The 16,151-nt window shown below is 41.2% G+C and overlaps 1 protein-coding gene across 1 annotated transcript in view; it reads right to left on the minus strand.

Annotated features, from left to right (window-relative positions):
* Positions 1-15,866, minus strand: part of LOC126190961 (cuticle protein 19-like) — a 74,130-nt gene extending 58,264 nt beyond the window's left edge. The window contains exon 1 of the mRNA XM_049931624.1: positions 15,563-15,866. Within this exon, the coding sequence (XP_049787581.1) occupies positions 15,563-15,577 (15 nt within the window). The 5' untranslated portion in view covers positions 15,578-15,866. The remainder of the gene's footprint in view (positions 1-15,562) is intronic.
* Between the last annotated feature and the right edge of the window lie 285 nt (positions 15,867-16,151).

Consider the following 16,151-nt stretch of genomic DNA (forward strand, 5'->3'; position numbering starts at 1 on the left):
ATCGCTTCTACTTCGTTCTGCTTACCAGACCATTGATTTCATTTGATAACGCTTCGTTCCTAGCAACTAAAACCTTCATCATTCATTTGATAAGACGTGTGCACACTTCTCAGACTAAATCTATTCTTCACAGGGGTGTAAACCTGTTTTTTCTAACGTTTCACGTTCTTTCTTTGATCTCTAGGCAGCTGTCGGAGGCAGAAATTTAGAAAATGTTTCCTGCAATTCACCCCACACCGCATTTACTAACTGCGAAGAACAGAGTAGTGATGCAAAAGGGAGTGCATGAAATTAGAATAAACCAGAAATCGCATAAGCAAAGCGTGCTTACATTAACTCAACTAGTTCCTATGTTTGATAATCCACAGTGAGTTTACCGAGTGAGGTGGCGCAGTGGTTAGCACACTGGAGTCTCATTCGGGAGGACGACGATTCAATCCCGCGTCCGGACATCCTGATTTAGGTTTTCCGTGATTTCCCTAAATCGCTCTAGGCAAATGCCGGGATGATTCCTTTGAAAGAGCACGGCCTACTTCCTTCCCCGTCCTTCCCTAATCCGACGAGACCGATGACCTCGCTGTTTGGTCTCTTACCCCAAACAATCCAATCCACGGTGAGTTAACGTAATTATGTTGTTTACTAGAATGCACACAAGAAGAAATGCATGTTTGAGGGGACAGTGCTGTTTTCCTCTTGTGCTGTTACGTAAGAAGTAAGGCTGTTGGTAGAAACTATATGCAAATATTATTGAAGCAGCTAATTATTTTCTTGGTAATTGACAATTTTTCAGGATTTCGCCACTAAACCTTTGTTCAGTACCCACATCCTCAATGTTCTAACCGCTACTAGCGAAACTGACCATCATGTCGCTTACCGAGTCATGACCCATAGAGACCATTCCTTATCAACCTACATTACTAACATATGCACGGCTGCTCCGATTCTGTATGTTATCGGTGGCGTTGGTTTACCTATGACTTACATGATGACATTGTCACCTTTCCACAGCTCAACCGCTCTCAAAGCAAACCCATAATGCTAACGTCCTTTAAAGTGTGTTTGCTTGTTCATATTTTACAGTCTTACAATAAGGTTTACTATTAAAAACAGTCTTGATCACAAACTATTTAGTATGGTGACCGGTTTCGACCACTGCTGTGGTCATCTTCAGACCAATGAGTAAGAAATTCCTTCTGCTAGAGAATCAGTACCAGACCAGAACCGGTCACCATACTTAATAATTTGTGATCAAGACTGTTTTTAATAGTGAATATTTGTAACACGTTGATCATTGTCACTCCCATAATGTGTTCAAAAGTTACAATAAGGTGCTTTCAATAGTTTGGTGCTGCAAGAAGGGAATGCTTATTGAAAAATATTAACGGAATTGACTACAACAAAACATTCCAGCATGTGACTTAGATATGACCTGTTATCTGACTATATTGCTAGGATAACACACTTCTATCTCAGTAGCAGAGTGCCCAGAGTGGCTGACTGCCATACGGAGGACCCAGGATTAATTGCACTACTGCTAAGGATTTTCCTTGTGGGAGGACCAGAACAGGGGCAACTGAACCTCGAGATGCCAACTGAGGATCTACTTGACCGAGTAGTATCGCCTCCAAGGTCTGTACAGTGTGTAACGCTGGAAGAGCGGTTTGCGGACTGCACGGCCTTCCATACCACATCCTAATGACGTCATTGGCTGAGGTTGACATGACCGTCGGTCTGTCTCCATTGCCCCGTCTAAGGCCAGAATGCCGGAGCTGAGCTGATAAGATACTGCTACATTCTCAGTAGTCGGTTGAAAGCGTGAAAGCATGGCATGGAAAAATAGTTGAACTGTACTAATCTCCACTATAACTCGAGGTTGTTGGGATGATAGTCCCAATGTCATTTAATCCTCTGGATCTCTGGAGTGATGTTGACCCTAGGAAGGGGTGGAACATTAAGCATAGCTTTGGAACGCTCTGCGTAATTTTTACCAAATTTGCTTCACGTATGATTTACTAAATGAAAATACAGGGCGAGTCAAAAGTCCTTGGACACCTTCAAAAGTTGGAAGATTATAGGAGAATTTAAATGTGATGATGGGAACATAGGTTTCACGTGGGGCCACAACTATTGGACTGAATGTCAATCATGGCCTCCATCTTGAAATCCGCCATTTTGGATTCAAGTAATTTAAAAAAAAATGGGAAGTGGGGTGTATGACACATCAAATAACACTCGCCTGAGCTCTGGAAATGAGTGGTGTAATTTGTTTTTGTTTATCTTGTACAGTTAAGAAATTATTAATATTCAAAGTTACCTTGATACCGACTCTTGCGTCTCTTGGTGTCCGTGAATGGTTGGACGAACATGTGGGAGGGAAGTGGATTGGTCGCCGTGGTCCCGTGGAGTGGCCGCCCAGATCCCCTAACTTAACGCCCCTTGATTTTTGTCTATGGGGACATCTTGAGCAGATAGTGTATGCTGAGAGCATCTGTGATTTGAGACACCTGGAGGAACGTATACAACACGCCTGTGACCAAATTGCAGGAGACACTCTCTTCCGTGTGCAGTCAGAGTGGTTGCGGCGACTACAGTTGTACATTACACGGGATGGACAACACGTGGAACATGTGTTGTAGCAGTCGGTATGAAGGTAATTTTCCAACTTTGAACATTAATAACCTCTAAACTGTACAAAATAGACAAAAACAAATTGCACCACCAAATTCAGAGCTCAGGCGAGTGTTATTTGGTGTGTCATACAGCCCCCTTCCCATTAAAAAAAATGACTTGAATCCAAAATGGCGGATTTCAAGATGGCGGCCATGAATGACATTCACTCCAAAAGTTGCGACCCCACATGAAACCTATGTTCCCATCATCACATTTTAATCATCCTTTTAATCTCGCATCTTATGAAGGTGTTCAAGGACTTTTGACTCGCCCTGTATACTGTGGTGTCAAGATACTCCTAAAATACCTAATGATGAGGGTGGGAGGAAAGAAAGGAAAAGCATAACTCTGGAGGGCATACAGAAATTTCAACCTAATTTAGTAGAGATAGCGCCGACTTTCTAAGACAGGACATCCCTCGTGTCCATATTTGGTGTGATAGGAAGGAAAACGCGGACGTTGGTAACATATGTTTGGGAAGTTTTAATCAGTTTCGTTATGAGTATGAATTCCATCTAAAATAAATAATGTTGAGGGTAAGACACCAGTAATATTCTTAAATGAATGTCATGAGTATCAACAAGATGAATCTATAAAAGACGTTACTTCGCAATTCTTTTTACTGTATCTGTACTTTTAAAATGTACAAATAACCTATGTTTCCTTTTACTGTAGATATACAGGGTGATTCTACATGTATCGGTACCGTTGTTGCTATGGTTGAAGGGTAGGCAACTTTCAGAAGCGGCAGTGTTGACCGAAACAAGAAAAAAAGTCTAGTGAATATAACCTCTAAAATGCACACGTGAAAAGCTATGAGCACTTGTTCATCTTTGGTACTGTGAAAGAGATATCTTCTACTGATCAAGTGCTCCTAGCTTTTAAGGTACGTGTTTTAGAACCCATGTTTACCGGTCATGTTACCTTTTATTGGTCCATACTACCACCTCTGAAAGCTACCTACAACAGTCCTTGCACGTGTGTTCCACTGTCAGTCATATCAGAACGATTTTCGCTTGCAACATTTGAGCTGGTCGTTTCCGGATCAGTGTCCTTTAATATGTTTACCTCTCTCCTTCATCCCTTTTCCTATCAACTCTAACACACAAACCAGGTAGTGAACGAGATTCCTGATGGAGTCGACATCAACAGTGCGAAGAGTTCGCTACAGCATCGTTGGTTTCTCCTAAGTGGATTGATTCTCCAGGGGTCGTTGGCCTTCGCAGCGGAGGAGAATGAACTAACAACGCTGTGTACACTCTCGTGCTCGCCAGCTGGCTGGCGGCCTTGATCTGCTCCTGGCGCGAAACGAGAGCAGGCAGAAGGCTGCTGAACCCGCCGCCCGTAGCCACGCCCACCTCTGGCGCTGGTGTCGCGGCCGCTGCTCCAGTTAGCTCGGCTTTTAGATTAGTTAGTACCCGGCCGGCTTCCGGCGGGAGTGTGCGGTCCGTTCTAGCACGGTGGCCGCTGCAGCTGCTGTGTGTGTGTCGCTGCGACCTTGTTATTCTCACAGCGGAACTAGGACTGCGCTCCACAGCCTCTGTCGAAGCCGTCCTTTGTGTCTTTTACTTCTCGGCAGCACGCAACGCTTCACGAGGATGCGTCTCGACTACTGCTGCGCTTGACTTCCTGTGACACACATCTTTATACTCCTTTTCTGGTTTTGATTCCTTTGGTCTTTAAAACCTCTCTTCACAGCAGTCGTCACCCACACACAGATCACTAGCTATATTTAATGGTGTAAAAAAGTGTCGTCATATTTTGAAAACTAGTGAAGTTGTTGAAATACTATGGATGCTGCTACATTTCTGCGATTTGAATTGACGAGATGTTGTGTGACAAGTTGTTGAGGATACGACAAGGCGTGTGTTTCAGATATAAAAAAACTAGTGCTCTCCATCTCACTGTTTTGAAAGTTATGTATTTTGAATCGTGTCGCACTACAGCTTGGCAGGAAATATTCGGGAATTTCTGGTATTAGCGAAAAGTTTTCTGTTTTACGCCGCTGATTAACTGACTAATGATACTGTGACGCCTAATGATGCAAAACTTTAACAGTGCAGTATAAGTGCCTGATTAGGACGGAATGTAAAAATTCAGCACTAAAGTTCCTCGTAGCCTAAAACAAGTCGTCATCTAAATAAAGCTTCGTTTAAAATGTTTGGAAGCATTAATTTATACATTACGTAAATATCACTACATAAATAATTGTTCATCAGCATTACGGTACAATGTACCGTCTAACATTTAAATGAAATTTAATAGTGCATTACTGGGCACGTTATATGTTTCCTGCTCATTACAATTTTCGTGCTAATCTGTAATATTGGTCATTATGTAATCAGTGTCACAGATATTCACACAAATGAATAATACTTGTCGACTTCACCATTTTTATCGAGAATGAATATTTTACATCGGTAAATATATCTTTGGCTGTAATTTTACACGATTAAAACTAAAAAAAATGCAATTTTATTTGCCTCATATAGTTCAGATAGAGCGTCTTGAGCTGCTGAAATGTGAAGCACTCAGTGCAGCTACTTGCTGTATCGTATACAGAAACACAGAAATGTGTGCAGAACTTCAAGTTTCTGCAGTTGTTGAGGATTTCTTGCGATGTATCGACACTCATTCAAATGCAGAAACATATTGAAATTGTCTGTAAAATGCTTCTCCCTTAAAGCCTACAGAAATGTTACTTCGCTTCTTTTGTTTTCTGAGATACACTGAAATGGATTGCTTGTTTGTATTCTATGGTTGGACGTTTTTTCGCAACTGTTCGGAAAAAGGGAATGAGATAAAAATTTCCAAAATTCAGTGAAATGGTGGGTTACTGTGAAAGTAAATGTCCCCCGAATATAGCGTGCATGAAATATCATTTTAGGATGATTCTGAAAACTGCGTTTTTGAAGGAAGAAGACGATGATGTCATATTACTTACGATACGCAAACTAATTGTAGCGTTTTCGTCAATGTAAATGGTGTTTGATTTCGTTAGTGCGTAGCTTCATTACAGTTCAAAATCCTTTACCTGGTTTTAGGCACGTTCTCACTGCGCCTTCACCTGTTCACCAAATGCCAAGGCACAAGACTTCCGTATAGTAATTTTGGGTGAATCTATCGTTACACGAGACTATAAACCTTTCTTGCAGGAATCACTAGCAGCCGCTAATAAGAATTTCGGTTACTTGTTATGGTCCGTCACTGCTGTTGTTATAGTGAGGTGTGTTGTTACAAAATATTCTTCGCCCATCTTTATTCCTATTGTACTGGTTTTCCGAGGTGAATTGAGACAATTTTCGGGACGCTGACAATTTTCGGAACGCTTCCTAAAACGAAGACATATCGAATCTCCTGCTGGACTCTTCTCGGAGCTCCTCATCCATGTGTCATTATTTGTATGTTAGCGTCGACATAATCAGTGTCTTCAATCTTTTATCCTTTTCTTAGATGCAACGTTCCTTAGAAAAATGTATTTCGCACGATTAAAATGTATTTAAACTTCGACATCAGAAAAAATTACGTATCTGCGATAGTTTCACGACACGTTGTTTGGCGCAGCAGTGAGTAGCTCAGTCTGTGAGGTATCGCATATTATAATGCAATACTTAGTTCCTTGACGGCCTAGTGCATATGATTTTGATAAAACAACTTCTGCACTTCTTCCCTATTTGCGTAAATTTTGGATAGGAATTATCTGTCTTACTTGCCATCAAAGCCACTGAGGATTAAGGTTTTGGTTCCTATCTGAAAAACTTTTCTTGTGATGAGGGACAAGACTGTATTTGCTATAATACGCTACACCTATATGTGAGAGTGTTCCTATAAATTTCAAAACTCTATCAACTGCAGTACGAGATGCGTCAGTTCTGTGAGTTTCGGCTGTTACTCTGTTGGGCCGGCCGAGGTGGCCAAGCGCTTCTAGGCGCTACAGTCTGGAACCGCGCGACCGCTACGGTCGCAGGTTCGAATCCTGCCTCGGGCATGGATGTGTGTGATGTCTTTAGGTTAGTTAGGTTTAAGTAGTTCTAAGTTCTAGGGGACTGATGACCTCAGTAGTTAAGTCCCATAGTGCTCAGAGCCATTTGAACGATTTTTTTTTTTTACTCTGCTGGAGATGGGATACTGCAACTTCCATCCTCTCTGACAACTCTTTGACGGATACTTTTCCCCACTGCGAGATAGTTCCAAGTGGATCACAATCAGGTGGACATTTCTCGTGAACAATCGTTCAAAGGTAAAACGTGCTATAATATTTACGAAGCATATTCTTTATCTGCTTTTGTATACACGCTCGGGATGCTTGCCGCAATGGGACCAGTTTGCGAACACGCCAATGATAAAATGTTGATGGCGCGCTGATACTAAACAGGAAAGTACGTATGCAAGTAAGCAATGAGCTAGAAAGTGCCATAAAATGCCATAAAAGATTTATGTATTACTCAGGACGAATGGATGGATTCCACATTGCTTAGTGTTGGTGGAGACTAAAGGCCGATGTACTACTTACAGACTCCTTCTAATATAATAGTTGCATTGCCTATTTCGTGACGTAATGCAGAAGGCATCTCGTACATTTGCTGTAGTAAAAATTAAGGCTACGTATGTATTGAAAATTGCATATATGGTCCAATACATACTGTGCCGAAAAATCCCTGGTTTGGACTACTCTTCTTGCATTAATTTCTTGCTTCCAGACGTCGACCTTCCCCATTAAGATGTTAGACAAATTAAAGGTAAACATATTTTCAACTGAAAGGCAAATATAGTAGTTCAAGTGTGGCTCGTTGTGAACTCTAAGAGCAAAAGCTCTTCGAATGTCGACACCAGGTTGCAGTCGGTACTGTGAGAGAAATGGAAAATGAAAGGGCATGACTGAGTGCTATTGAGGCGGAAACCTGTGCCAGGCCGAGACCGGGATAACTGTTCCTCACGGGCGAAAGCGCCCTACATCCCGACTGAGGCCGCTTCAATTTCTGCCTCAGGGGCGAAATTGTCTTGCGTAATGACTTTGCAGCTGGGGAAAGACAAGATCTCTTCTACTGTCAGTGGAGATCGCACTTCACCGTCAAACGACCAACATATCGTCAAAAAGAATAAGTAAGAGGGATCTCGTTGCAGCCCCATATTATACATAACAGTATTCCTCCCCTGTCTCTTGTCTCGGCGAAGGAAAATAAGCATCGCTTAGCTAAGTCCATTTCTAATTACAATTCGTCACTCCTATCACGTCCTCTGTAAAAAACTTCCGAAGTTATTTAGTCCGTTGAACTTAAGTATTACATTTCATATTTAAATCACGTCTTGAGAGATGTTGTTGTTGTTGTCTTCAGTCCTGAGACTGGTTTGATGAAGCTCTCCATGCTACTCTATCCTGTGCAAGGTTCTTCATCTCCCAGTACTTCCTGCTACCTACATCCTTCTGAATCTGCTTAGTGTATTCATCTCTTGGTCTTCCTCTACGGTTTTTAACCTCCACGCTGCCCTCCAATGCTAACTTTGTGATCCCTTGATGCCTCAGAATATGTCCTACCGACCGCTCCCTTCTTCTAGTCAAGTTGTGCCACAAACTCCTCTTCTCCCCAATCCTATTCAGTACCTCCTCATTAGTTATGTGATCTACCCATCTAATCTTCAGCATTCTTCTGTAGTACCACATTTCGAAAGCTTCTATTCCCTTCTTGTCCTAACTATTTATCGTCCATGTTTCACTTGCATACATGGCTACACTCCATACAAATAATTTCAGAAATGACTTCCTGACACTTAAATCTATACTCGATGTTAACAAATTTCTCTTCTTCAGAAACGCTTTCCTTGCCATTGCCAGTCTACATTTTATATCCTCTCTACTTCGACCATCATCAGTTATTTTGCTCCCCAAATAGCAAAACTCATTTACTGCTTTAAGTGTCTCGTTTCCTAAACTAATTCCTTCAGCATCACCCGACTTATTTCGACTACATTTCACTATGTGCTCCCAAGACAACATGAAGACCTCAGATGGCGGCGCCCATGCTGATTCTGCGCTCCTTACCTTCCCAAAGCATGTGATACAGCCGTCTAGTGAACAAAATAAAACTTACGCAGTACTGGACTGGCCCTATGACGGACTCAGGATGTCTTAGTAAATAGAACTAAACGTGGTGCAATCGACAGATGTGAGATACCTCGGTATCCTCTAAAGGACCATTATTGTTCACTGCAAATGTAAAAGATTTGGCTGATCAAGTCGGAAGATCCACGAAGCGACTCGCGGATGATGTCATACGTAAGGAAATAGCAGCTACAGAAAATTATTCACAAATGCTTGTCACCTTGATAAGGACTGACGCTGGGTGCAGAGATTAGCAGTCAACTTACAGTATGAACACTAACTTACTACGCATAAATTCTTGGAAGGATGTACTAATGATTAATTACACGACTGGCAATCAGTGAGTGTGAAAAGTTGCAGTCAATAAATAGTTAATGTGTGAAGAGATTTATAGTGAAACGACTATAACTAACTATAGTAAATGTGGATGCCATAGACAGATTCAAATGAAGAATGTTAATGAAATGTAATTCATTCACTTAATATGTTTCTTACAAAATTCACTTTCAGCCGATGATTAACTATAGTCTGGGATATTTTCCATATAGAATTTATAGAGGAAATGCAGATGATCGAAAGAGGCACTGCACATTTTGTCACGGTTTCATTTTGTAAGTATGAGAGTATTCATCCAACTGCAGTGGCAGATGTTACAAGGAATGCGTTGTGCATCGCGTATAGGTTTTCTGTTGAAATTCATCGTTCGTACGTTCAAATAACAGTCATGAAACGCATTACCTCCTCCCACATACTCGTATACCTTGTGAAATGTCCCGAACTGTAGACTTAGAGATTTTAGAGCAATAGGTTTTTTCTGCGCCCCACTCTCGTGAATGGAGCTACAAGTGGGGAAACGATAGTGGTGGACGAAGTACACTGGGTACTAGCCTGACCATTACAGTTGAGCATTTAACGATTGTAAGTAACCTAGGGTGTTCGCTAAACCGGCTGATGACACATTTGAGAAATAAAGTCGTCAATGTAAATTGTTTGAGATCTATAGTAGCATAGAACCTTATCACAATCATCACCATCGTTGATGTTGTTGTCCAAGAGACCACTTGATGTACAGTTATTTGAAGACGAGTGACTGGTAAGAATCGAGTGTAGTATTATGTCTGAGGTGTTAACTTAGAATGCGAGACGAGTGGTGGGGGGGTGGGGGGGGTGGGGGGAAGGAGGAGATACTTCGAACAGTATGGCACATCCCTGTAGCCTGATAGATAACCCTTAACTGTCTCCACTAGGTTTCAGTTTCACTGCAAAAGTGAATTAACGCTATGATTGTACTGAGATCATTAGGCAGACCCTAATATTAGTCGGACAAGGGCCGCAGTGGGAGTAGTCCATTACTGAAAAGAATCCATCCTGGATTTCGCTTGAAGTGATTCGAGAACGGCAGGAAACCAAATTAAGAACAGGTGAGCCGTCTGCACTTGTAGTTCCATAAAGGAGACCATGATAGACTCTCTTACCTAAAGAGAAAAAGAGAAAAATCCATGTCCTTCCACTTTATCGGTCTTGGGAGTTAAAGATGTACCAGAGTTTATTTGTATACTTTACTAGCTTAGGACGTTCTATAACCTTACGGAAATTGGAAATTTGTGTTAAGGACTATGGGATCAAACTGCTGAGGTCATCGGCCCTTAGAGTTACACACTACTTAATCTAACTAACTTACGCTAAGGACAACACACACATCCGTGCCCGAGGGAGGACTCAAAACTCAGAAGGGGGCGGGGTGGGGGAGAGCATATAGCGTTACGACTCATCTTATTATTGACATGCAAAAGAGCGAAGCTAACGTCTGTATTTCTGATGTTAATACAGAATTTCTAATTATCTAGTTTTTTGTCGTAAACTATCGATATATCAACGCCATAATGCATAGTTAATACAGAAACTGCCACAGAATATCCTAAGGGTTGCCAAAGGAATCGCAGAAAACAATACTTGTGCATTCGTTACTGTGTTTAGAACCTGCAGCTCATTTTAATACACCAGAGGAATGATTATATGCATTTACTTAACGGTCTCTCTTGTGTATGGTTTTTCATTTATGGTTACGCATTGGATATTCCGATAATGAAATTTCTGTCGTTAATGGAGACCTCACTATCAATCTAATGAGTGTAAATGCTTCGCGAACTGAATTTTCATATTCTGAACTACGAATTCATTCTGATATCGAGATTCAAGCCAGCTGTTTCAGCGCTGTTAGGAAGTAGTACGAGTTTAAGGATTTGAAGAAGAACATTGTGCAGATCCAACTAGATTTTTATTGCTTCTTCTGTTAACATTAATGCGCACATAACCAGCTTAACTGGTGCGTTTGTGTTAAAGCGAGCTCTCTGAATAGTGCATACAGAAATGTTCCGAGTGAAAGGGGACAGTATGTCATGTAGAGCTGACGTCAAATCCCCGTCTTTTCCTCGCACTCAGGCTGGGTTGCTGACCATTTCTGAGGTTTCCTTCCTTCCCTACTCAGTTAGTCATTCCAGTATTTGCGATAAGGAAAGGTTTTTGCAGAAGAGATGAATTGATACTAAAATTCTACTTTTATACTTCTTTCAGCTGATTTGTATTTTTAAATAGATAACTAAATGTAACTCCTATCGACATAGATATTCTTTTCAGTGAACACTTTTTAGACTGTTTTATCGTCGACTTTCAGTTTCACTAATTCAGTAGAAAATTCTTCATCTCTGTGTTCATACTTTACCGAACATTGTCATTAATCTGTGCTGTTTATTATTATTTTGTTGTATTCCGTAATGTTCCCACTATGTACTCCTTTCCTGTACTGGTCTGACAAATACAGAAAGTCTTAGACGGTGTAACAGCTTTACCCTCATTTTGATGCTAGTTTTCCAAATCATAAATATTCATTGTTTCCACTCTTTCTCGTTTCATGGTCGTCATTCAGTGGTGCACAATAGACATGTCGTCTGAACTCCATTTTGCAAGTATGTCATCATAAGAAATAAATGTCAAAGCTGCTGTCTGATGAATAGAATTATCAGTGTAAAGTCTAGCAAAAAATTCGTAATTTTATAATTTTTTATTGGATTCTTTTCTGTAAATAAAAATATCACCACTCGAGGCAGAGGTTGCTCAAGGATCTGTGGTGCCCTTTCCTAAGAGGTATTACAACTGGCCTAGAGCACCGAGTGTCAGAATTGCCCACTGTGATAACTGCTCGCCCCCTTGGATAGATTCCTACGTCATACAAAATGGTGACGCTGCAAGAAGCAGGATGACGTACTGCACATTGGCAGACTATGATTAGGAGCCAGGAAGAGCCTTGAGCCTTCATATTAATAGTGAGAGAAAACAAGTACGCGGCTGATGACCTCCACCTGAGGCGTTCGTTTTCATTTTGACTAATGAGACTACATCAGCAGAAAGCGGCGCGAAGCCTTCAACCGCACAACAGGTACGTGCGCGAAATGTGATGTGTGAAGACAGTCCGTTGGAATTATGCGCCCAATTGCTTGTTTATGTAACTGTTCTTCTCTTGCTTGTGAAAGATCCGCTATAAGGTATCCAAGAACGGTGACACTGTCATTATGACATTCGATCCGTGTTCTGGAGGAGAAGACGTCAGATAACATGCTGGCCGTGGTCCCCTGGTTGGCTTAAACGAATAACGGGATGGTTGTCACGAAAAGGCAACACTCAGTTCGTTGCCCCACAGTTGTATAATTTAGTTTGTGCTTCCTCTCTAATTAATTCGATGAATCTTTATTCTGACCTCTTGTCTGAAAAGTAGTCAGTTGCTTCTGGAACTGATTTTAGCACTAAATATATTCAGTTGATCGATATAAGGTAATCGGATCGTGAACGCTAACCGAGAAAAGAGCTAAGGACTGCGCACATTGAAAAGAAATGATAACCATGTAAATTTCAAAATTATTACTTCGAAATCCACGTCATTAGGATATCAATCGCATCAGCCGGTTTTGTTACATAGAGAGGTGACAGAAAGGCTCAATACTAGACTTAAATGTCCTACCCGCGAGGAGTTCATTAAGATTGGATTGAGGAAGTAAATCATTGGTGTCCTTCAAAGGAACCATCCTGGCATTTTCTGATTTAGAAAACCCAAGATAAACCTAAATCTGGATAGTCGGTCGGAGATTTCACTCTCGGTGTACTCGAACTCTCACTCAGTCTTACCACTACATCACCTCGTTCGGTTCGGCGTCAGATCTTATTCGAATAACGACCGTAGAGCTTCACGTATATACTCTTAATCTATATATCACGAGCTTAGGGCGTAAGTTGGAGGGTACTTTCTTGACCCCTATCACTTCTCTCCATTTTCTGCTTCATTCGTTATGGTGCGTGGGTGAATGACTATTGATAAGTCTCCATATAACTTCTAATTTATGTAACAATTTCGTTGTGCTTATTTTACGAGAGCTTTTTGAGACGAAATAATACGTTGCCCAACTGTTCTTGATAGGCTCCCTCTCGGAACTTTGATAGTAAACCTCTCCGTGGTGCGCAATGCCTCTCTTGTAGCGTCTCTCTGAAGTTTGCTGAGCGTATACGAAACGTTCTCGCAGTTTTGTAGACAATATGTCATCAAAATATATATCAGAAATTTTTAATTGGCAGGTATATCTCAGTAAATGTTTATTGGTTTCCTCATTTTTCATCTATTCTAATACTCTTTCAAAACGCCGAGGTGTTGACTTGAATGCGATGCTGCCAAAATTTGTTCGGTACTGGATATGTCCCTGAGAATGAATTAATTTTTAAGCAGCTGGCTCATTATAGCTAATTTTTGTCATAGTCGGGAACCCGCAGTACCTTCTATGGATTTGAGCCGAACAGTAACCAAAGAAATTACTAACATGCGTCTTTCCTTCTTTACTGTGATTCATTCAAGACACTTGAAGAATGTTTTCTGTGGTTTATCTCTATGCATGCTTCGTCTTAATTACCCTACCCTAAATGGAGTAGTCTCTTTTCGTGCTGAAAAAAACAGTCACAGTTAAATTACCTTTCATTCCAACTTTGTACATAAGAGAAGAAGAGAAAGATGTCATCTGAATGTACTATACCAGTTCGCCCGCTTCTGTCTCGCTAACATGTATTAAAAAGTGGCCTTAAATTTACTCATGTAGCTTCTTTTGGCAAAAATGACACCAAAATACTTTTTGCTCCGTTTCTTCATTCATATATGGAAACGGTTAATTCCTCAGACTGGAACATCTTTCACTCATTATAATACAATATCTAATTGTTTGGAAGACTTCTGAAGCATAGGAGTTCAGTTTGCAGAAATAAGTTCATTGTTGATACTGTCATTATCAGCATCATCAGCTTTTTCTCACAAAAGCGACAGCTATTGGTTGGAACGTAAAAGTCCTAACGTCATTACTGAAGTTATAACGTCATAACTTATTCTGAGTATACTTTACAGAAACAAGTAAGTTCATAGTACTTTGTACATGGAACTTCCAGTGTCCGGAGTCACATTCGGGCTATTGATTGTTGACACAATATGTAATCCGTAACTGGAGTCATAAATTATGTTACACACATCTATGCTGCAATGTAGGATTCTTCATGAATGTTTATAAATTATGGATATTCAAGGACACCCATAATAAAGACAGTACCAATCAATATTAATGGTTTTAATAGTATTGGTTAGTAGTCTTAGCGGTTGAGTTAACGAGCAATGAGCAGTAGTAGTCTGGCCTGAAACTAAAATGTGCGATATAGCATTTTTGACAAGATCCTGTCTTGCATCTTTTATTGCTATAATTAAGAATCAATGTACGCTTAAGTGTTTAAATGATATGTTCTGCCAAGTGTCTCACATTTGAAAAGAACGGAATACATTTTGAAACTAAAAAGTTATTCGATTATTAGACGACTTAAGAATCTTATCTTCCCTCCTGTATTCTTAGTTGTAATATAGTTTACTTTAGAACCCGGGAAATGAACAGTGAACCTACTTTTGCTGTTAATCATCACACATTCGTTGTGACGATGCATCAGACGCCAAAGCCGATTTGGTACCTTACTTAATTGCCAAGGAACCTCTTTTATTTAACACGTGGAAATCTTTGTAAGACTTGACATCGTCAGGTGATGGAGATAATGCATTTGATATATTTCTTCAAAAATTTTAATTGTCTTAATTATATTAATTTGGAAATTTTTGTTTACTAGTTTCTGTTGCTAGACAACCACTTTCAGAGTCTTACCAGAGAGTCAGTTTCTATTAACATGTAAGTTACAGAACATTACTGATGATGGCTTTGTAGCCTGCAAGTATATAGATACTGAATCTCAGTAACACTGATCTGAAGATGATGATGTAGCAACCCAGAATAGTAATCAACAAATTGTAAATTAATGTATTACTGCGATCAAGGCAATTAAATTTTTTTAAGAAACATGCTGATATAATGAAATGCAATCCTAATCCATTAAGAATGTAACACAAGTGTTAAATCCGTTATAAGCTTGATAATTACCAAAAGAATCACCAGAGAAAATGAAATGTTGTTGTAAGTTTACTAGCGGAAGAAATTCAGTTATATGAAGTCCATGCATTACACCTCAAACGTTTCAGGGTTGAGTGTGCTCGGTAACTTCTCAAAAATTTTTACGCGAGGATGTCCAATAGAGATAACACCAAATGGAAAACGCAGTCATGCACCAAACAGTGAACTGCTCCAGAAATACGTCTAATATTTGGGTCGGATAATCAATCGTTACACTGCGCATCACAAGATCCACCACCAGACAGCATACATAAAAACACACCTTGAGCAGATTCATCGCCACGTTACGTTGAGCTGCCCGTCTACCTCTCCCAACACAATTTCACACACAACTGGTGACTCGCCGGCGTCTCCGCGGTGTCTTATATACTCTGCCGGGGTGGTCCCTGCGGCAGCCGAAAATCCTTCCGCTGCTCTCGAGGGCCCACATGCGCGCTCGCCCCTTTTCCTTCACGCCCAACACCAGTCCGGGGGTGGGGGTTGGGGAGGAGTAACGATGAAGGAGGAGGAGGAGGAGGAAGGCGAGGCGAGGAGGATAGACGGACTGAGGAAGATCGGCGCCCAGTGGCAGTGGAGTCGCGAAGCGGCGAGGATGCGGCGGCTGCAGAGATGGGCGGGGGAGTGCGCGATGGTGGGGTGGGAGGGTGGAGCACGCGACGCCGTGACGCAACGCAGCTGCGTCCCGTTGCCGGCCTCCCCTCTACCTGCGTTCTTCTCTACGCCTCTCGGTCTGTCCCGCTGCTGCTGGTGACGTGAGAGCAACCACGCTCTGCGCTCTCGCTTTCATCCCGCTTGTTCCGTTTCCTCGCGGTTGCGGGGGCGCCTTCTTCACCCACTGACCTTACAACAGT

Source organism: Schistocerca cancellata, chromosome 6, assembly GCF_023864275.1.
Source record: "Schistocerca cancellata isolate TAMUIC-IGC-003103 chromosome 6, iqSchCanc2.1, whole genome shotgun sequence".
Taxonomy (NCBI): Eukaryota; Metazoa; Arthropoda; class Insecta; order Orthoptera; family Acrididae; genus Schistocerca; species Schistocerca cancellata.